General features: G+C 33.4%; 1 protein-coding gene across 12 annotated transcripts in view; it reads right to left on the minus strand.

Moving 5' to 3' along the window:
• Positions 1-24,253, minus strand: part of LOC129746877 (potassium voltage-gated channel protein Shaw) — a 470,858-nt gene that overhangs the window by 77,567 nt on the left and 369,038 nt on the right. For 11 of the 12 annotated variants that reach the window (XM_055740790.1, XM_055740789.1, XM_055740786.1 and 8 more), the window contains 4 exons: positions 15,749-15,943; positions 15,403-15,621; positions 5,717-6,320; positions 4,853-4,948 (listed from right to left, as the gene is read on the minus strand). In XM_055740790.1, the coding sequence (XP_055596765.1) occupies positions 4,853-4,948; positions 5,717-6,320; positions 15,403-15,621; positions 15,749-15,943 (1,114 nt within the window). The remainder of the gene's footprint in view (positions 1-4,852; positions 4,949-5,716; positions 6,321-15,402; positions 15,622-15,748; positions 15,944-24,253) is intronic. The other variant, XM_055740793.1, reaches the window with a different exon arrangement.

Here is a 24,253-nt window from a genome sequence, read left to right on the forward strand (position 1 = left end):
TACTCAAAATTTCCCTTCTCAGGAGGAGAAAAAAATCTCGTTGCTTTACACCCCTCTGTCCACAGCACATGAAAAAGGGAGGTGCTACCTACTTCTTTAAATTTGTGTGGAAATCGTTACTGCTGCAGCCGTCGAGTTTCTTTGGTTTTATTTTGCCCCGTTACCAACTGCTGCTGCTGCTGCTTGCCGGTTGCCTACCCAAAGGCGCCATCAACCCGAACTCCCGGCAACATCCGGGCAGAATAAGCACCGGGAAATCTTTTTACCACGATGAATTATTAATTTCATCACATAACGTAGCAAGGTTGGTACTTCCGTTCCGTTTCGTTCATTTGTTGGTGGTCCCGAGTTGTTGGCTGGCTGACAGCTCTGAGTTTCGGAGCAAGTTTACCATTGTTAATGTTGCTCTGCTGGGTGATTTTTATCTCAGGCTCGTGGAAGAAGCAGGAAAAAACCGCAAAAACACAGACAGTCAGCCACCCGAGATGAAAACCAAATAGAAAAATGAGAATGCGTTTAATGAAATAATGAATATTTTTGCGATCTTTTACATGTGTGCTCAGCCGGAAAATATAATTCTGAATTATGCATCTGTGACAACAGCTCTCGATGGGAACTCATTTTTATTCATTGTTGTAAAGCTAATTTGAATCATTTTGAAATAATACAAAATAGTCCATTGTCAACCTTGTTAGATGTTAACTGCTCAAAAACAGAGGCTAGAACATAACGGCTGCTCATAAAAAGAAACTAATGTCTGGACCTCATTATCCTTTTCCTTCGACCCCCCATTTTTGCCCTTTTTTCGAGCTGACCTTTACGGGGGGTTGGAAAAATAAACTAAAGCGAAAACAAAACGAATCGTAATTACGGTTTTCTTTTCCGTTGCTACGAGGGACTGGTGAATATCGCTTATCTTGCTCCCTGCAGGGACTGATTCTTGTGTTGCTGTTGAATTGTTAAAATTTTTCAGCATTGCAGCTGATTATTAAGAGGCACAATTCTATGTTAACCAAAACGACCAGTTGGTGTTCATTTTCAGTTACCCCCAAAGAATCAAAAAAAAAAAAAGGTGAACTTCCTTGACAAAGTTTCTACCTGTGGAGTTTTTCCTGGATACAGTTGATAAAATTCAAATTTGAAAAACTTAAACTATTTATCCGATACCAGCACAAAATTCTGTTACATGAAGACATAGGTATGTATAAAAAAAAAATCAAAGATAAAAATGTGCACTTTGGTGTGGAAAGCATAGATCAAATAAAAGCTTTATGATACAGAACTACAACTGTGGTTTTTTAAACTCATATGAAGCAACACAAAAGGACAAACGTGATCCTTGTCTCGATAAAGGTGAAAATTATGAGACACGAGACAAGAAAAAATGAACAAAGAGTCAAATGGAAAAAAAGTTAAAACAAGGTCCCTATATGCAAGAAAAAGGGTTGACAGAAAAGCACTTCCGTGTTGGATGGAAGTTATTTTTATTGACTAAACAAATTCTTTGTAAAAAGTGAAAAAAAGAATCTAACGAATTTGGAGACCTTTAAAAATGGGATAAAAAAGGGCTAGCGAAAATCACAAAGCGATGTTCGAGTTTATATAGAAATTTAACTTGTAAAATAAACAATTCGAATGAAAAAAAACTAAACTAAATTGTCAAAATGGTCAAATTTGAAAAATTGAACACATGTAAAATATATCAGAAATGTCAAAAATTTCAATAACGTCAAAAATTGTCAAAATTGTCAAAATTGTCAAAATTGTCAAAATTGTCAAAATTGTCAAAATTGTCAAAATTGTCAAAATTGTCAAAATTGTCAAAATTGTCAAAATTGTCAAAATTGTCAAAATCGTCAAAATTGTCAAAATTGTCAAAATCGTCAAAATTGTCGAAATTGTCGAAATTGTCAAAATTGTCAAAATTGTCAAAATTGTCAAAATTGTCAAAATTGTCAAAATTGTCAAAATTGTCAAAATTGTCAAAATTGTCAAAATTGTCAAAATTGTCAAAATTGTCAAAATTGTCAAAATTGTCAAAATTGTCAAAATTGTCAAAATTGTCAAAATTGTCAAAATTGTCAAAATTGTCAAAATTGTCAAAATTTTCAAAATTGTCAAAATTGTCAAAATTGTCAAAATTGTCAAAATTGTCAAAATTGTCAAAATTGTCAAAATTGTCAAAATTGTCAAAATTGTCAAAATTGACAAAATTGTCAAAATTGTCAAAATTGTCAAAATTGTCAAAATTGTCAAAATTGTCAAAATTGTCAAAATAGCCAAAATTGTCAAAATTGTCAAAATTGTCAAAATTGTCAAAATTGTCAAAATTGTCAAAATTGTCAAAATTGTCAAAATTGTCAAAATTGTCAAAATTGTCAAATTTTTCAAAATTGTCAAAATTGTCAAAAATGTCAAAATTGTCAGAATTGTCAAAATTGTGCAAATTGTCAAAATTGTCAAAATTGTCAGAATTGTCAAATTGTGCAAATTGTCAAAATTGTCAAAATTGTCAAAATTGTCAAAATTGTCGAAATTGTCAAAACTGTCAAAATTGTCAAAATTGTCAAAATTGTCAAAAATGTCAAAAATGTCAAAAATGTCAAAAATGTCAAAAATTTCAAAAATGTCAAAAATGTCAAAAATGTCGAAAATGTCAAAACTGTCAAAAATGTCAAAAATGTCAGAAATGTCAAAAATGTCAAAAATGTCAAAAATATCAAAAATGTCAAAAATGCCAAAAATGTCAAAAATGTCAAAAATGTCAAAAATGTCAAAAATGTCAAAAATGTCAAAAATGTCAAAAATGTCAAAAATGTCAAAAATGTCAAAAATGTCAAAAATGTCAAAAATGTCAAAAATGTCAAAAATGTCAAAAATGTCAAAAATGTCAAAAATGTCAAAAATGTCAAAAATGTCAAAAATGTCAAAAATGTCAAAAATGTCAAAAATGTCAAAAATGTCAAAAATGTCAAAAATGTCAAAAATGTCAAAAATGTCAAAAATGTCAAAAATGTCAAAAATGTCAAAAATGTCAAAAATGTCAAAAATGTCAAAAATGTCAAAAATGTCAAAAATGTCAAAAATGTCAAAAATGCCAAAAATGTCAAAAATGTCAAAAATGTCAAAAATGTCAAAAATGTCAAAAATGTCAAAAATGTCAAAAATGTCAAAAATGTCAAAAATGTCAAAAATGTCAAAAATGTCAAAAATGTCAAAAATGTCAAAAATGTCAAAAATGTCAAAAATGACAAAAATGACAAAAATGTCAGAAAAGTCAAAAATGTCAAAAATTTCAAAAATGTCAAAAATGTCAAAAATGTCAAAAATGTCAAAAATGTCAAAAATGTCAAAAATGTCAAAAATGTCAAAAATGTCAAAAATGTCAAAAATGTCAAAAATGTCAAAAATGTCAAAAATGTCAAAAATGTTAAAAATGTCAAAAATGTCAAAAAAGTCAAAAATGTCAAAAATGTCAAAAATGTCAAAAATGTCAAAAATGTCAAAAATGTCAAAAATGTCAAAAATGTCGAAAATGTCAAAACTGTCAAAAATGTCAAAAATGTCAGAAATGTCAAAAATGTCAAAAATGTCAAAAATGTCAAAAATGTCAAAAATGTCAAAAATGTCAAAAATGTCAAAAATGACAAAAATGTCAAAAATGTCAAAAATGTCAAAAATGTCAAAAATGTCAAAAATGTCAAAAATGTCAAAAATGTCAAAAATGTCAAAAATGTCAAAAATGTCAAAAATGTCAAAAATGTCAAAAATGTCAAAAATGTCAAAAATGTCAAAAATGTCAAAAATGTCAAAAAATGTCAAAAATGTCAAAAATGTCAAAAATGTCAAAAATGTCAAAAATGTCAAAAATGTCAAAAATGTCAAAAATGTCAAAAATGTCAAAAATGTCAAAAATGTCAAAAATGTCAAAAATGTCAAAAATGTCAAAAATGTCAAAAATGTCAAAAATGTCAAAAATGTCAAAAATGTCAAAAATGTCAAAAATGTCAAAAATGTCAAAAATGTCAAAAATGTCAAAAATGCCAAAAATGTCAAAAATGTCAAAAATGTCAAAAATGTCAAAAATGTCAAAAATGTCAAAAATGTCAAAAATGTCAAAAATGTCAAAAATGTCAAAAATGTCAAAAATGTCAAAAATGTCAAAAATGTCAAAAATGTCAAAAATGACAAAAATGACAAAAATGTCAGAAAAGTCAAAAATTTCAAAAATGTCAAAAATGTCAAAAATGTCAAAAATGTCAAAAATGTCAAAAATGTCAAAAATGTCAAAAATGTCAAAAATGTCAAAAATGTCAAAAATGTCAAAAATGTCAAAAATGTCAAAAATGTCAAAAATGTCAAAAATGTCAAAAAATGTCAAAAATGTCAAAAAATGTCAAAAATGTCAAAAACGTCGTAAATGTCAAAAATGTCAAAAATTTCAAAAATATCATAAATGTTCAAAATGTCAAAAATGGCAAAAACGTTAAAAATGTTAAAATGACAGAAATATCAAAAATTTAAAATGTAACAGAAATGTCGAAAACGAGAAAAAATATACAAAATTCAAAATAATCGCACTTCAATTTCAATCTGATATATTTAAAATCAACTGAGTAAGTAAAAAATAACAATTTCGAACATGAGTGTTGCATCGAATGTGTTCAAAATGGAATGAATGAATGTTTTTAATTTAAATTTTTTTCTAGATCAAATGCACAGTATTTCTCTGTTAATGAACAGAATTTTTGGTACATGTAAGTGTTGAGATAAGACTAAAAATATTAGGCTGTTAAATGAAACTGAAGCTCAAACCGAAAGGGGGAGAAGCCTTTGCATGCAGTTGACTTACCTATTTTCGGTCCAAGATCCTTTGTCTTGCCCTGATTCATTCGGCGAGCCATTGGGCCAGAGCCCGGCATTCCCGGAATCGTTTGCCCTGGTTGTCCTAGAGCAGTAGTAGTAGTTGCAGGAATTTTTGTTTGGAAACGCGGAAGTTTAATGGCAAAGGCGTGGGATGGCGCTCGTTTTTTTGTGAGTGGTGTTTGTGCACGATGGCCATTTTCAGTTTTTTCAGCCACAGGACGATAAAGATATGGACACGGTTCAAGCGCGACGACACAATGTGGACATGGCAGGATTTCGACCAAACGGTTTTATTTTTTCGGGTCAGATTATGGAACGACACGGTTTGTGGTGATGTTTGATGGTTGATGATGGAACGAGATAAGCAAAAAGAGAAAGACAAAATTCCCTTTTTTTTATTCCGGAAGCAGTGAAGTGAACTACATATTTTTCGAGGGATTTGGGACACGGTCAGCTTCAGTGTGAAACAATATTTAGTTTTTGAGGTCAATTACTGTCATTCTTGGCAGTGTCACCTGTCAACGGGTTTTCCCGAATTGGCAGAACTAACGAATGAAAATACTTTCCCATTTAACCGCCATGAGCTCGTGGTATAGCAAAATGGAGCTGAATCACGTAGCAATGTTTATTTTGTGTAATGAAACCTATCGTGTTTTTGTAGTGGTGAAAATTCCAAAAATATAAACCCTCGGCTAGTAAGCTCCTCCTATGGATGGTGGTTTATACAAAGAATGTATTGAGTGTGTAAACTAATAGTGATTTTTTTTAACAGTGTGTCTATCCTTTACAATCCCCTACCAGACCCCATCTCTGTACCACCCTTATTCCCAAGTTAAGCATCTATACTGACCTGCCATTCGGGGGGCCCGGGGCTGCTCCACCGGCAGGACCCGCCGACGCTTCTTGGGCAGTTTAGCCCGCGCCTGAGTGTGCGAGTAGTACATCGCAAAGTTGCTGACGATGACCGGAACCGGAAGTGCGATCGTCAACACCCCGGCCAGAGCACAGAGCGCTCCCACAAACATTCCAATGTAAGTTTTCGGGGCCATGTCCCCATACCCAACAGTGGTCATCGTGACCAGGGCCCACCAAAGCCCCAGCGGGATACTGTTGAAGTCATTATGCGGATTTGGTTGAATTCGTTCTGCGTAATAAACCAAACTAGCAAATATCACGATACCCAACACCAAGAAAAACACCAGCAGCGTCAGTTCCTTGGCCGAGGCACGAAATGTCTGGATCAGGATCTTCAGTCCCGAAGAGTGGCGCGTCAGCTTGAACAGCCGCATGATACGGATGATGGAGAAGAACTCCAGGATGTCGGCATTCTCCAGATGGGAGGCGAAGTTTTGCAGCACCAGATCCAGATAGAAGCTGAGCGTGGCGATGTAGTCGATGATATTTACAGACGAGGTGATGAATTCGCACTTGTGCGGCGAGGAGATGAAGCGAACCTGGAACGAGAAAGAAATTTGAATTAGATTTGAATTTCTAGTGGTTGTAGTAGTTTTTTGGAATCTCCTAAAAATATTTCCTCATCAAGCTTACTGGCCATGGCCGTAGAAACGAATGGAGAGGGGGTTTTGGGGGTTGAAGCCCTCCCCCCCTCTCATGAAGATCCAGGAAAAGCAAGCGAGATATTTTTGTTTTCACTTAAAATCCTAAATTCTCAATAAAAATTTTAAGATTGCGTAAAGTTATTCAAGAGTGATGCCAAAACCATTATAAACTAATGCTAGGTTAAGAATTCAGCTACAGCTTTTCAAAATTTTCTCTCATGTCTATTAAAATGCAGTTAAGTAGTGCATTCGAAAAAAAATGCTCACTTTGTTCTATAAATAAATAGCATTAGAATGCATGAGTGAAATTTGACAAAAATTTTAGTGAAGCTGCGTATTAATTTAATATACCTACTGTACGTAACGTGTTGAAAATTATGTGATATGCTGCCAAGTGGTTTTTAAGATAACGTTTAATAGAAATTCTCATTGACAAATTTTTTGGGCAGGATCGAGAAAATCCGGGAAAATCCCAGTGTGAGACCCAATATCACCTGGAAATCAACTAATCGACAAGAATTCATATGGCAAATCGTTAAAGGAATTCTAGATGATCTCAAATTTGAATAAAAGCGAAGATGATTGATTCCAAAATGTTTTTTTTGTATGAGCAAATCCACTGCGACTAATTTATTTGATCAATTGTGGAACTCAATGAGGTTAAGGAATGTGAGAAGTTCTATCAAGGGTTATTCGATTATTTTTAAAGGGGAAGTGATAAACAGATTAATTTTTTTGACTGGTTCGTCTTGCTGACTGATAAACAGGCCTGACTTAACTTTTTCAAGGTAAAAAAGCTGCCTACCGGTATAATAAACAAAAAAACGGTGGTCAAATAGAGCGCAAAATATTTGGACCGCTAGAGAGGAGAAAGTTTGAAAAAAATTGTAATAACTAGCAAAACGAACTCTTCAGCGAACACCTGTTAGATTTTCAGTCACAACTTTTCGCTAACAAGTCTCGCCTGAATGTTTCGAAGATAAACCAAGAGAAAAGAATTGAAAAAAATTATGTCTATTACTTGAGGAGGCCAACGATCTGTTTAAGCTGTAACTCAGTCGGTGTTTGAGACGATAAATGACTAGTTGAGTAATTTTAAAATTCAAGTTATAGGAAACGGAAAACGTTATCAAAATAAGCCTTGATTAGAAAAAATTAGTGGTTCATAGTATCAGGGCCGTAGGAAGAACCGGCTAATGGGGGGTGGTTTTGGGTGACTGACTTTTACCAATTGTTTTGGCCAACAATGCACGAATAAAAAAAAAAGTTAAACAGATTATGTTTGTAACTATATGATTGATCATTTTTAAGTACATTTAAAGTTTTTTGTATTAAGTTGTAACTCTAGAAAATTGATTCTAAGCCTAAATGGCGGGCCCAATTCACTTAAATCGATGGTATAATCTTTGAATTTGATTAAGAGACAAACTTAATTGATTTAGCTTAGCTTGATTGACAAATCATATCCACCCTAAACTATGGAACCCGAAACTGCTTTATACTAAATTTCTGGTAGGACAAACTTAGTTGATTTGAGCATAAAATAAGCTTTTTTTAAGAACTCCTTCAATTTCTTAAAAAAATTTACTTATTCAATACTCAAATCAAACAAAACCAATCTTTCAATTTATTTTGCATATTCAAAGATTTTAATTTTTGATGAAATTCAATCAAATTTAAATAGAAAATAAAGAGATTAAAATCATGAGATTTTCGGTTCAAATTTGCTTGATGAAAACTTCAACCAAATTAATGGTTAATTTAGTTTGAAATTTGGCTTTAAAAGAAGCTTGAATATCGCGGACCAAATACGAGATATCTCGTTTTTTTTGCTTTCCGCTAGTATGCTCCAATATTAAGCATAATTCAAATGTTATGAATCTAATAATGAAACCTCATTCTTGAAAATTTAACACAAAATTTCCCAAAATTCAAATAAATTTAATTAGCAGAATTTTGCTTATCGGTTTCTGAAATATAAAATGCCGAATATTGGTGTCCTTAAGGTGCTAATAATGTAAAACAACACACCGAGAAAATATTAAATATTGTTCAGATTTTTTCGTGTGAAGATCAGGTACATGTTTTTTTAATAGCAACTATTTTTCATAAATAATCAATTGCATAGAGAAAATCTTGTAAATGATTTTTAAAAAATATAATTTGGGTTTTTCGCATAACACAAAAAAAACTGAAATTCTACTTTTAATCTTTGCTGCTAACTAATTTTGATTAAGAATTTGAAATTTGGAAATTGAAATGACGAGCAATCTTAAGTTCATGATCTCTAGAATTCCTCATCAACTAAAATTTATTTACAACCTAATTCTTTCTCTGAATTTAGAATCTGCAATCTGAATCTGAAATAAAAATTAACGATTTACGAATCTTATTCCAGATAATAAATTTATGAGCCAAATTTTTTAGCCCTAATTTATGAATCTATTGGATAAATTCGGTTGTACAGGGTTATTCTTATTTCATTATTTTAATTATTTATTTTTAATCTGGATTGTGAATCTGAATTAAAATGTGAATTTCAGATAATCTGAATCTGAGTTTTAAGTTTTGGATTGCCATATCTATGATTGAAATGATTGAAACAATTATCAAAATATTGAAAAAAAATATGATTTCGAGAAACATGATTCAAATTTGATATGAAATGCAAAACCGAATTTGAACCAGCTTTTCTTTTCATATTTCTTATTATCAAGTTTCCTGAACTGGATAAAGAATCCAAAATTCGAAAATAGGATCACAATATTGGTTAAGAAGGTTATGGAACCAAAACCTCCAAAAAAGATTTCATTTAATTTAAAATTTGATTTTCAGACCTGAATTTCTATGAACACGAGAGAAAAATTTGAGAAAAGTGTAGCGTATTGTAGAATCAGGGATGGAGTTTTAAGGTTTTGGCGCACATGGTGCCCAAAAATTAAAGTCGAAGAACTTCTTCATTGGACGCTATTTTAAAACCACTTGACAGAATGTCACAAAAATTTGCACATGTCAATATTACATACATATGTACATCTTTACTGAAAATTCACGATTTTCTATTCATGCATTACAAATTTATTCCCAAAACAATGTGTTGCATTTTTTCGAATACACTCCTTACTATTATTAATTCATATTTTGGATTCTGGATTTTTGATTTTCAATCCAAATCATTCGCTTTAAAAGCTTCAATCAAATTTGGATTCGAATTCCAAATTAAAATTTTTTAAGATTACCGAAGTTCATAAACTTGATTCTTAAATATGCAAGTTTCCAACGTTATTAATATTCGAAATAGCGATCCGAAAACGAAGATTAATCATTCGATATTTATGTTGAAATTGAAACCAAAAACTTCAAAATTTTAATCAAAGACTCATGATTGAGGATTCTGAAACAAAACTATTTTGGGTTATATTTATGATTCTAGCCTGGAATTGAGGTATAGAAATCTTATTTAAATTTGAAAATAAATTGAACATTCAAACATGTAGGTTCAGAATTCAGATTCAGAATTTTTAATCAAAATCCAGTTTCCAGCTGGAAAATGAGTATTGAAATTAAGATAAAAATGACAAAAAAAGACATACACCGTCTTAGCCGATTTAGGCTTTACAGACTAAATAAATGACGTGGACACATTTAACACCCAGTACCGCGATGGGAATCGAACCCATGCCATCAGTGGACCAGCGATTTCAGTCTTGCCACGCTAACTACTTGACCACCGAGACGTACGTTTATTTCGTTGAAGAATTCAAATAGCAAAAGATCGCTGACTTAAAATTTTGATTGTTTATTAAATTTTAAAAATTCACCTTAAAACTACAAAAATTTCCCTAGTTTTGTTGTATGAAAAAGTCGGATTTTTATATAAAATAAAATCTTTTACATAATTTTAGCTATGAAATTGATTTTTTATGACATATATTTTCTGATTAAAAAATATGCAATATTCACTTGAAAAATACTTCAGGGAATTTCATATTTTTGCGACTTACTGTATAACGTTGTTAATATTGTACTCAAATTTTAAACTAAAATTCCAAATTGCGAACGATTGCTAGAATCAGATTGAAACCGCAAAATTTTGATCTCTTTCTCTAACTTTCGGAAATTTCATTTGTTCTATTTGATGGTTGATAGCTTTGAATTTGCTCAAGCGTTTGGTAAATTTTACTGATTTGATTTGAGCATAGAATAAGTTCATTTGAAATTGATCGCTTTCTGAAATCTACCCTAAGCTTAATCTACCAGACTCTTGAGGAAGATTTTAAACGTCGATTAAAATAATTTCTCTATTTTTTTATCCAAGGGTTCATTATAAAAAAATGGCTTACCAATTAAATAGTTTGGGACGTATTTTCAAAAATTAAGGTTAAGTAAGAAGAACTACTGATGTTAAATAATTTTAAAATATATAACTAAATAGTAGGGGAAAGTGGAGTATCAAAGGCCACTTTTTTTTGCTCCATTTTTTTTATTTTGAAAGATAAATTAAAAAAAGATAAATTTTTTGGTTTTATACACTTTTATCGTACCTTTTGGCTATTTTATTTATTTTTTAATATCTCTCCTCTGAAACCAGATCCAAAAAGATGAAATGACAAGCAAAGTTTATGAGTTGACCCAAAATTGTTATTTCATAATTATTTAAGTAATTTTAAAGCAATTCCAGGTGAAGAAATAAAACACGGAATTTGGTATGATCGAAGAGCTTTAAAAACCTGGCTCGTGAACGTTTTGGCAAAATTCCTTATACAGGATTAATGTTCGTCTTTATGGCATTTGATTTAATATACAGAATATTTTTCATAGCTTTTAATTGTTCTTCAGAAAACTTTACTTTACAGGAATGATAACTTTAAGTTATGAATTTTTGGGGGACATTCCGGAGGTATATTATATTCTTATTGCTTGTTTAATTATGTAAGTACTTTTTATAGGCTTGTTAAATAAAAGAAGCATATGATGCGTACACAAGTTGACATCAAATGGAAATGTATGCTTACATAGAGCGACGACGATGGAAGTTTGATTGAGATTTTTATCTCAACACACATGGGAGATATTCAAAGTGGCAACTAGAAATTTTTCGTGCCGAAATTTGGTTAGCCATGTGCTAACTTCTTCCAATATGGTATTAAAGCTGAGAAAATCGGTTATTTCATACGACTGTAAATACTGTCTAATATCCCTTGACCTCAAAATTCCCCAAAATCGTCAAATTTTAACTCAATCGAGCATTTTGAGAGGGCGATAAAGAGTTCACGAAAAACAAAAAAGGAAAAATAAGGAACTGGAAAATAGCAGTGAAACATATCTGAGAGTGTGCTCTGTATTGTTCAAAAACCTTAATCACGACGCTCATACGCAATTGAGAAAACCAAAGGTAATAACACTTGATGGTTGATTTGATAGTTTTCTTTGCTATTTTTAGTACCGTAAAACGAAGTAACATTGATCACCGGGGTAACTTTGATCAACATGAAATTTTTCCAGATATTCGTCAAAAACTAAACAAATTGAAAAAAAATTGTTTTTTTTTTTGAAAATTCCAAATAAAAATAAAAATGTAATTTAAAAATCTTGAAATTTCTATTTTTTTCGAAGGCTCGCTAACAAACACCTTTCCTGATGAAATCAAATCGTTTAGGAGCGAACAGGTTGAATTATGTAAGAGTTCAACTTTTTTATTAGTAAATGTATAGTTTTGATGTAGTTTTTTTTTGTGGCAGTTTGATGTAAATTTTGAAGTGTGGTGGGTCGCTAAGAAAACAAAAAAAATATTTTTTTAGATATTTATAAAATAGGGGCATTTTCCGAGAGATAGCCATTGAAGGGCAAAAGACTAGAAACCCTATCAAATGGTAAAGTTTGAAGAAAAAAATAAAATAGGAATAGTGCGTGGGCCTAGGGGATTTAATGAAGTAAAATAAAAAGTAAGTAAAATTTCTTTTATTTCGGAGTTAAAATTTTATAAGTAGGTAATGTAAAAAAAAATGCCCTTAATTTATGCAGCATCATTGTTCATCTTTCGATTTTGATTGTTGTTCGGCCTTAAGGATCACGATGTTTTGTTTTATTACCGCGAAGAAATTTAAACCAAAAAAGACAGAAATCAAGAAGCTGTTTTGTATCCTTTAAATATGATCAAGAAAACTCGTTAATACCTTCAAAATAGAATCCGATCAATGTTACCCCAAAGCATCAATTTCTAAACAGAGATGAAATAGATTTTCAAATACAATTTAAAATAGTGTAAAAAATTTCTGCAACCATGTTTTTCGTTCATAGGAGTTCAGTACTAGTTTAAATAATATGAAACGTGCCACATTACTCTTAGAAGAAAAAATAATCGAAAAATATTTACCGGCTTACGGTACTTAAGTTCTAAAGCAGGAATAAGGCTATGATCATTTAGTATCCGGGCAGTTACAAACGTGTGTATTTTAAAAACTATTCATTTGATCGAAAAACTTTGTATGGAGGAAATTAAGTTGTTAATATGACATTTAAAATAAAAATATAAAAAAAAATATTTGTCAATGATTTCAAGAAATACTCTAACTATTTCATAAAATCTCTTTTTCATCTTTGCACACTTTTTTCAGTCATGTATTGATTTATTTTTTTTCCCACAGAAGTAAAACCTTTGCAAAATCATGATATTTTACACAAACTCACCTGGAAAAAGCAATTGGAATCTTGTTGGAACCTTTTCATGAGTAGGCATCTCGAAAATTTGATCTTTTAAATCCGGTTTTAACATAAATTTTTGTATCCATCAGAACACATCTGTCATATTGCGTAAAAACCGGATGCACAGATTGCGATTTTTGGAACTGATCATTATTAGTTATTTACTTGGTGTCTACTAGTCAGAAAACACTTTTTGCCTGGCAAAAATGGATTTTTTGCATTATTTAAGGAGTCTGCATTCAGTTATCCCCAATAACCACAGACTTTTTTCCATATTTAAGATCAAGGGTTGCACTCCGATGGTTGAGTTGAACTTCATGTGGATCCTAGAGTGACTCCTTATATTTCTTAACCATTTGGTACGAAAAAAAAACAGAAAAAATCAACAGTTCATGAGCTTTCAAGTCAACAATGAAGAATTTTCAAGGCGCAAAATGCGTAAAAGGAGCAAATTTGTGCAAAATTAATTTTACCATGTCTTTTTGCATCGTAAATATCTCAAACACACGTTAACTTAAAAATCTATCAAAAATAGGCAAGATAGTCCTTTTCTTATCCAACAAAACGCTACTAAAGTTTTGCATATCCGAGCTCAATAAACGTAGCAATCACCGAAGAAAAAATGCCCGGATACTAAATGATCATAGCCTTAGTAGGTTTGGAAATTTTGGTCATCCTTATATTTGTAAATAATTTCGACCTAGAGCCTATTTTGTTCCTAAAATGTCGATAATTGGAATAAACTAATTTTGCTGGCATTGGAATTAGACGCTCCTCTGCAAACAATGAACTCCTATTCTTCCCCAATCATACCATACCGTTTTTTGCCATGAAAATTAATTCTTATAACATTTTTAACGTTTTAAAAAATGTACCTTCTCTTCAGTGCTAAAACTGTCAGCTTGAATAGTGAGGCGCATATTGAGTAATCAGCAGACTTGGCAAAAGTCATCGTCATGAGGCGTGAAGCTGTGACTGTGAAGCCTCTTGGTCCGTCAAACTCAATTGACTGTTCCTTAACGACCAGTCATTTCGTTTGCCAGTGATTCATTCCCCATTCATTTGAAGCTAAAATAATAACCTAGTCAAGCAATCGCATTCAAACGACCGATGACGAAAAAGAAACGCATTTATTATTATTGTTTCTCCTGCCAGCAAGCCGAAGACGACCGAAGACGAACAAGAAAAGCATTTATTATTATTGTTGCTCCTGCCAGCAAGCTCGTTTTCAGTTTTTTATTGCTATTGTTGCTCTCTGCCAGCAAGTCGTTCAATTAGTTGTACCTGCCGTCAGCAGCCGATCGAAGTGTGAAGAGATTTGCCAGTCACTCTCAGGAGAAATTTTGACCATGTGTAGGAGCTTCGCCAGTCGATGATGGAGAAATATTGATTGTTGTTGTGCTCCGTCATGCGAGTAGTGAGGCTCCGTCAATTGAGAACAGTGCCAGTCGTTTGATGAAACAAAACTAGTCGGGTCAAGCGTGACGGGTGAAATTTACCAACACTGGTAATCAGAGCGTATATGAAAAAAATCACGTTTTATAACTATCCAAGCCGAAAATTAGGGAAGAAACCACTATTACTGTGATGAATATGATCTATACTACCTATTTTTCTTACAACAAAAGGAAGTCAATGGAAAATCCGAAAAAATTGTAAAGGGTCCAGAAATAGGGCAGCTTCGACAATGATGTTCCAATTTTATAGACCTAACATCACCTATACTTTGTTTCAATACCAACCATTCATCAATTAAGGTGCAATCTTTAATTGGGGCATAATTTAGAACTTATATTGAACATTTCTAACCATTTTGTCAGGTTTATGCAAATAAACTACAAGTGAACACAAATGTATTCTTACTACTATGCTGCTGACAGCGCTGTCTGATTTTTCGAAACGTTACAAACCTGTCATACTTTTTATTGATAATGTTTGATTTAGAATTCCATTTTCAATCATTTTTTTTTCTCTCGAAAAAGCAAGCTGCTTATAGGTGTTATTGATCTAGGTCCAATGAAAGGAACCAGCTCAGTACCAAAATAGGAACAGTAGGTTCAAAGTTGGAAATGTTGATCATTCATATGTTTGTAAATCTTACAAAAATGTCAATATTTCAATATTTCTAGTTGAGCTTTGTGTAATTGGTTGATACACAAAAAAATGATCTAATAATTATATTTGAAACATGCCTCAAGTTTGTGTACTTATATTTTTTGCTGTCTCAAAACTCGTTACAATTTGGCATAACTCCAATCTCATTTCCACTTACCAAAATCTCCAGGGTGAACCAGGCATTGCAGACGCACTCGATGTAGAAAAATGCCACGTGGGCATTGGTTTGGGTTTTGTCCAGCACCCACGATGTGCTTCCGTTGGCCGTCCGGACGGTGATGTTTCGTATGACCGGAACTCGCATGTCCGGATGCGTTTTCAGGCAGAAGGACAGAATCGAGACGCAGATGAAGAACACCGATATCACACCGATAATCTGCGTGTTTTTGGTGTGGAAATTCGACAAAAACAACATGGAACGAGATAGAGAGAGAATGGGAAATATTCATCGTTCCACATTCGCTTTTCCGGGATGGTCCCCCGAAAAGATTCGCCTGACTTACCTTGGCAGCATTCGAACTGTACGGTTCGTCGAACAGGGACCAAATTTGGGGCTTCATGTGCTGCCACCAGGAGACACGACCGTTGAAGTAGTTGTCCTCGTAGCCAAACTTCCGGGCCAATTCCTCCTCGGTGGGCTTTTCCGTGTCCAAATCGAGTCGTTCGAGCACGGCCAACGTTTCCTGGGTGTCACGATGCTGATGGCGAAATTGGATAGATAAATACAAAGTGTCACTAAACTATCAACAGGAGGTGGCTTGGCCGGGTTTCGGTTCAGATAAATTGCTCAATATTTGCGTGGACCGAGCATTTAAGCTTATTTTGATGGGAGCATTAATCGGATCGATGTCGGGGTGGTTTTACTAACATTATGATTCGTGTTTTCATATTTTAGTTTTCTATTTTGAAGTGTTTAGATGAACGATTAAATCTATCGTGCAAAAGTATCGAAACAAAATTTTTTCTAGTGTTTTACAAATGTTTTCTTGACCCTGCGTGGTTAAACTCATATTTGAATAAATAAAATTTCATCTTTCTATTGTACTGTTTTATTCGGACGAATCACCCTTCATCTTTGATCCTTGTAATTTTCATTTGCTAGACGTTTTTGGGAGACGAAAAGCCCGGAAAAAAAATCTCTAGCTCGAGACTTGAGTTTTCAGAACTACACCCAAAACTCAGCCTCTGTGCCAATGGCGTGTAGTCAATTACATAGCATCATTGGTACAAGAAGATAACGCGATCGGTGCTGATTCGATTTCCTCCCACCGGCATTAATCTCCCAAGTTAACCGAATTGCGTATGTCTGAAAGAAACAAAATAAAAACGCTTTCACGTCCCTCCCTATCGCATCACAAGACGAAGAAGGATGGAAATAAATACCGGCCAACACCAGGCAGCCAGCGAACCGAGCACTGTGTGTGTGTGAATGTAGCAAAAGCAACAACAAAAACATCCTTCTAATTCAATCCCTTCAATCCAACGGCAAACAACCACGGCCGAGCTGTGCGTGTGTATGCAGTAAAAGCAACAACAAAAAAAACAATCCTTCAATTCAATTCGCCGGCAAACAACCACGGCTAAGCTGTGCGTGTGTATGTAGCAAAAGCAACAAGAATATATTCCTTCAATTCACCGGCAAACAAGCACCGGCCAAGCTGCCCGGCTTTAGAAGCTGTGTATATGTAGCGTGTGTATGTAATAGCAGGCAGTAAGCAAAGCACAGTTCTCATTCAATGGGTTTCCCGTTTCCTCCACTCCCGTTCCCTTTCCCGTTTCCATCGCAAGACAAATGAATACCTTGAAAGGAGGCCAAACGCCGGGAAGCCACTGTCGTGCGTTTCTTTTGTGATTGATCGGTGGCAGAAAGCCTATGACAAATATCCCTCTTCCTGCATGAAGCTCAAATAGTACACTGGTTGAGATGTCGGTCTGGCAAGACCATTTGGTTAGTGATTTGAGTTCGATTCTCCCTACGGGCGCTGTGGTTTATATTTTTATTTTCTTGTTTCTGGGATGAATTATCCAATAGGAACGAAATCCCATAAAATGTTTTTCTTGTTTTGCTTGAATGTAGTGGTCATGCATCATTTTAGTTGGGAGCCGAGTCCTTATGCCAGTTACGGTTTTTCAAACATATCATCTTCGGCACAGTGCACATTTCAGCGCATTATCGGCACAGAGATGTGCTAAATAGGCATTGGATTTCTGCAACCTCTTCTATGGGTGTACCAACATGAGTTCGTAGAGCAAAAATGATGGAGATCTATTTTGTTTTCTACTCACGAGAATACTCTTTAATATAGTTAAATTTAAAATTCTATATTGTACTTTCTAGTACCTGTCACTACATTCGCCTCAAACCAAAGTTAAACACTTTTGCCGCAAAAATGGAATACATTGGATCTGTCATATTTTAATTTTTTTTTGAATGCTTTTTAAGATATTATACTATTCAGTTACACGAAAGCCAAAAATCCATTAATTATCCACGAGCATAAACCAACCAGAAAACAGTTTATAATCAAATATTTTTGAATTTCACTTGTGGAAACTCATTGGAGGAACTTCTCTACTACTGGACACTTGCGGTTTTTAAGAAATAACTACAAAAAAATGTTTTTTTTTTTATAAATATAGGATTTTCTATCAATTTGAAGAGTATCGACATTTTGATCACTAACCTAAATAAATTAGATAAAAAAAATTTCAACACATTCATGTGGAAAGAGAAATCATTTTCCACCTATTCCAAAAGTGTTGTCGGACACTTCCAATTACTCCAACAAAGTTGTTACCAATGGCACAAAAACGTTGCATAATGATTCAAATCACTTGCACAGGTCTTTTGAGAAAGTGTTTTTGAATACCGAACATTTTATGAAGCCTTTAATAGAAGTTTCGTTTGACAAACCAGCAAGAGACATTTGTTTAAAAAAAAACTTGAGAAAAATCGTTGTTGTTGCAGCATATTTTCGTTTTTGAATCCTTATCTACTATTTATCCTAATCCGCTTTTGAGCGACAATATGACATTGTTGGAAGTTTGGCGGCTTGTAAATTTATTCGGGTGCATTTAAATACTACAATTTCTTTAAGTTTTATATGCATCATATTCTTGCGTAAAACTTGAGTTAAAATACCCAAAATCTAGCGCAAAGATGAATTTTAGTGTAAGAAATTCTGAGAAGTTGCAAATTTACAAAAACATAGAAAAACAGCTACCCTTGAAAATTGGTCAATAATTTTGTGTTTCGTATTTTGACAATCTAAAAATGCAAAATATCCCTTATTAAGTTAAATTTCAATCCTTATTTCAAAATTTATTTGGTGTGACTTAGACAATTTTAACGGTTCATTGATTAAAAAGTACGATTATTACACCTGTTGGGTTGCGGTCCAAGCCCTTGCTTGAACCTAAGTGGACTGTATGTGGGTGGGTTCCTTCCTTTAGACCGTGGGTACCTTGGGTTGGGTGATTCCGTGGGGAGTAGCCTGGGTGATCCGTGATTGTGCTAGCAATTTCTTCTGCTGCTGTAAGTAACAACTCCGAACTAGGTGTCACATAAGTACAACAGTTTATTTAACAAACTACAATTTTATTTATTTTCAAACACATTCTACAGCAAACAACTTTTATTACTCGAGTACTACATCTAACATATATTCTCTAAATTAGTAAGTGGGTCGATACGACTAGTTCTATCGGCAATTCTGAACAAAGTTACACAATTTATATAAAATGGTGATTTTTGGATGCCGTTTTTCTTAGTTCTTGTTTCTTATAATTAACTGCTGTAAACATCAGCTGTTTCACTCTTCTGTCTGAGGATCCTTTGCTTCGTGGGTTTCAACATCATCACATCGCGCTTAATGAGGTACATCATCAATACTACTTTTTACATTTTTTGTGGTGATAATCTTAGAAAATTTCAAAAAAATATATCCTCGTGTATACCTTTAAGCTTCTAACTTCAACTTTTTTGGACATCAAAAGTAATTTTTTTAACATTCCAAAGCTGGTCAACAGTCAAATAAAGCATGTTTGAAAAACGGAAAACTGAAGTTTTGAAGGTAAATTATGTCTGAGAAACATATTTGAGATACATCACGAGATTTTTAAAACTATAAAGTTTGTAAAAATCAAGTTTCCGAAGGTGATGGAAAGTATTAGAAAATCATAAGGTATCGAAGAAAGAAAGAACATAAGCCCTAAATATTATGAATTTTTCGAAAAAGATACAACGGCTCACTGCCTGGCAGGACTTGAACCCACAATCTCCGCTTCAGTACAACACGGCGCGTTAGTCAATTTCACCACGGTGAACGTGATGGAATCGACCTTCTATCGAAACATCCCGCATGTGATCTTTCCCACTATTGATCTCTCTTATTTCTCTGAATCGGTTAAAATCCCGAGTCGATGGGTGGTGGTGGTACATCTTTACCAAGCGATTTCATAATATTAGTATTGATTGAAAAAATCGGTTGAAAAACATGAGAGATATATTGGTTTTAGTCAGGAGTGTCAAATTGACAAGTGGATATTATTTGCCTTGAACAAATGTGTTGATTTAAACAGTTTGCGTTACTGAAGTAAGCTTTCGCCGGTGCAATTAACGTGTTGATCTGAAAGCCAGTTGGGCCTTGAAATGAATTTTCTTTTAAATTGAGGATCCGCATTTTGAGTGATTGGATGCTTTTGAGCGATGAAAGATAAACGTAATGATTCTGCTAAGAAGTTTGGGGTAACGGTAGAGTTTCCGATCCAAGATTTCCCAACCGCAAATTCCCGGTAATAGAGAAAAATATCAAAAATTCCCAAATCCCGAAAAATGCTAAAAAATACCGAAAATTCCCAAACCAATAAAAAATGCAAAATATCTCAGAATTTGCACTTTCTGGAACAAAAGCTCAGATTGAGCAAGGGAATCGATAGTTCTACCTTGATGGCTGAGACTTAAGCATATTTGAATTTGTAACTATGAAAAAGCTACTGCCCAGCACTTTTAGGACTCCCCCAATTCTTGCCTCAGGGTCGGCTTTTCGAGTAAAAAAACTACAAAGGAATGCTGGCTGACTTAATTTCGAGCTACGCTCGCCTCACTTTATTCCCCCCAAAGGATCAGAAATGGCTTGGCACTTGTCGACTTAATAATTACTGCCCCCGAAATATCGAATGTCTCCTACCTCACACGACTGCTTTTCGGGTCCCTCCTCCTTGGTACAATCCGCCCTCTGGCGGCCCCGGGTATCCACTTGCTCACCGCACCGCGTAGATGTACTTGCACTGCGTGGGTGGGTTCGGTTGCGTGGCTTGTAGTACGGTACGGTCCCCTGTGGATGTGTGGATCTATGGGGCTCGCTTCGGGCTGTTGCTACGGTATGTTGAACACGCGCCTTCGCGCCTGCTGGCCTCGTTTGTGCTAGATACACGATGTGGACACGTGGCTGCTGCGGTACGGCGGAGTGCCTACTCCGGTATACTGGGTAAATCGGGATATTCAGGGGATGAAAATTGCGGAAATTCGGGCCTACATGGATCTTCCGTCTTCAGGGATTCTCACCGGAAGTTCATGAACAAAACTCGGGGTCCTGGTGACAATAGAGGTAACAAAATGGCGATGGTATCTAGTCGGGTACTCGGCCTTGATTTAGGGTGTTTTGTTACCTGGTAGTTCTCTACACACACACTCGGTAATTTGAGGCGCGATTCACCGTCTTATCACGGGTCTCCGGTTACGAAACTAGTACTCCGGATAAAATAATACGGATGTTAGCTCAATTGCGCGGTAACTTTGTGGCTACGTATAGTACTCGCTTGACGACTAAACATCCAATGGCCGTTTTTTTACAATTTCCTAGTTCTCGTACCCGACCATTGACCTTTCCTACCCTCTATATCCCTTTCGTCCTCTTTCCCTTCAGCACCCTAGTTTTCCCAGGCATTCGCTGTGTACAACCCTGACTTCAAGGATCATGTCAGGTGCTGCCATCTGTTGTTTTCTGCCAACGTTCCTCTCAACTTATGTTGGCTGGCTGCGTCCGAGTTGTTTCCTTTATTTTGGGGTTTAAAGGTCGGTTCGTTTCACTCTCCATTCAACCAACAGCACTCCTTCGACATTTGATTTGACGCGACGAATCCTAATAATGTTGACCAGTAAACTTCACATGGTTACAAATTCGATTCAAAAAATTTCGTTTAATCGTTCAAAAATTTTGTGTAAAAGTGAAAAACGAAAAAGAATCTATAAAAACAAACAATTTCACTACGAGAGTGTTAAAATCTTGTGTTAAAATCTTTATTTAAAATTTTTCCCGGAATCCCGAAAATTCCTGGGAAAAGGATCGTCAGATTTCCCAGTTCTCGGAAACGCTTAAATGGCCAGGAAATTGACACTCTAGGCAACGGCTTATTTTTGGAATTGGGATTAGCAATTTTGTAGGCAGATTATTTAAACTCATAAACTCCATATCACCAAACGCAAGGTGATAGACAAAATTTGACAAACAAAACGAGTTCAGTGCTTTGTGACTGATTTTTACTTTAAATGTATTGTCCAAAATCTCACGAATACAAAAAAAATAAAACTAATTATGTTTGTCACTATATGATTATTTCTTTTTAAGTACTTTGATATTAAAAGTACTCGTGTTAAGTCGTAACTTTAGAAAATTGATAATAAACGTCAAAGGTGAACTAAATTCGCTTTCATCTATAGTTAAAATTTTTGAATTTGTTTAAGAGTCTGGTAGATCAAACTTAGATGATTTGAACATAAAATAAAAGCGTAAAAAACTTATTCAATACTCAAATCAAACAAACACAATCTTCCAATCTATTTTGCAAATTCTAAGATTTTAACCTTCGATGAAAATAAATAAAATTTTCAAAAAAAAAGTATAGGATGAACATCATCAGATTTTCGGATAAAATTTTTTTGAGGTAAACTTGAACCAAATTACTGACTTCAGTATGAAATTTGGCTTAAAAAAGCTGACACATTGCGGACCAAATACGACATATCTCGTTTTTTCGCTTTGAATTTGATTATTAAACCTCATTCTACAAAATTTAACACAACTTTTCCCGTTACTCAAATATCTATATAAAACTAGCAGGATTCTGAATTGCAGAATTTATCGATTTCTAAATCATAAAACGCCGAATTTTGGTGTTATCAATGTTAAACAATACACTGAAAAAATATAGAATTTTGTGCAGATTTTAAGGTGAAGATGTTTCTTTAACAGCAAATATCTTGCATAATATCAATTCCATAATGAAAATCCTGTGGATGATTTTTTTAAAAATAAAATTAGGGTTTTTCGAATGAAACAAAGAATTCAAATTCTACCTTTTATTTGAGATTTTCAATTGAATTGTGTACACAAACTAATTAACTAATTTAAAAAACGAGATATCTCTATTTGGTCCGCAATGTGTTAAGTTCATGATTTCTCGAATTCCTCAACAATTTATATTGATTGTAAAATTTATTTACAAATAAAATCTTTTTTTTGAATTTTGAATCTGCATTCTGAATCTCTATTCTGAACCAAAAATTCAAAAATCGCGCTTTGAATCTGAATCCGGATTTCCATACAATTTCTGAAATGTACAAAAAAAATACGTTTTCCGAATCTTATTTCAGATCAGAATTTTATGAGCCAAGTTTTAGAGTCCTTATTCATGAATCTATTATTTAAGTTCTGTAGTTCCGATGTAATCACTGTTTGAATTATTTTTTTTAATCTGTATTGTGAATCAGAATTAAAATATGGATTGTCATTTCAGAGCTTTAAATTTTTGAAATTTATGAAAGATTTAAGTTTAAGAACTTCGAATTTGAAAATGAAACAAAATTTCTCTCTAAATATTCGGAAAACTATTATCAAAATATTGAAAATGCGTATGATCTCAAAGGACATGATTTGATTTTGATATAAAATGCAAAACCAAATTTGAACCAGGATTTCAAAGAAGCTTTTCTTTTCTACACATAAATTTTTTTTGACTATTGCGTGTCAGTGAAACTGCAACCTTTAAAATAAATCAACCTGTAATTAACATAAATCGTAATTTTAAATTGTTTTCCTTAAAAGTTAACGAAGATTCATTTATTATTACAGCAAATTATGATTATCGAGCTGAAAATCAAGAACTCTAAACTGGATACAAAATCCGAAATACTAAAATAGGAACACAATTTTGGTAATGGGTATTAAGGAATCAGAACCTCCAAAATGGGTTTGATTTAATTCAAAATTTTATATTCAGACCTGAATTTCGAAGAACAAGTAAGAAAATTTTGAAAGAGTGCAGCATAATTTTGAACTTGGGATGGATTTTTGAGGTTATGGCTTTAGTTTAAAGTCTAGATTGTTACTCTTCATTAACCTTACTCTGTCATCATAATTTGGTTCTGAATTCTAAATTTTGAGCGTAGAGTAGAACACTTCGCTTGCTGTTCTGGATCCTCATGGGGGGGGGAGTTCAACCCCCCCCCCGTTGCTACGGCCATGCTCTGAATGCTGTTCCTTTGAGTTATCAATTAAATTCTGTTAATAAGTTTTTAAAATGGTTAGACGAGTTCAATGAAAAAAAACTTCTAAAATGTCAAATAAATTATCATCTTTTTCATTATATTTAGTTTTAATTTTCAAATACATTTACCGAATTTGAAGTGAAATCATTTATACTTTATGAAATATTTTTTATAAGTTTGTTTTTTTTAAATACTAAATTTTTGTTTTTGTTGTCTTAAAACAAAATTTTCTTGGAAGCCTTTGAAACTAAATTTGTTATAAAAGAAATAAAGTTTCTGCCTTCTATCTTTTCCAGGACCCAATATTCCAATTAAAATCGACAACATATTCAGAGGTTGAAATATTAAACTTTAAAACCTTCGATTGTAAAATTTATAAACTTATAAATTTATAAATTTTATTTCTTCAATTTTCATTAAATTAAATCACCTTTTCAATCTATCATGATTTTTTATTTAT

Source organism: Uranotaenia lowii, chromosome 2 (genome assembly GCF_029784155.1).
Source record: "Uranotaenia lowii strain MFRU-FL chromosome 2, ASM2978415v1, whole genome shotgun sequence".
Taxonomy (NCBI): Eukaryota; Metazoa; Arthropoda; class Insecta; order Diptera; family Culicidae; genus Uranotaenia; species Uranotaenia lowii.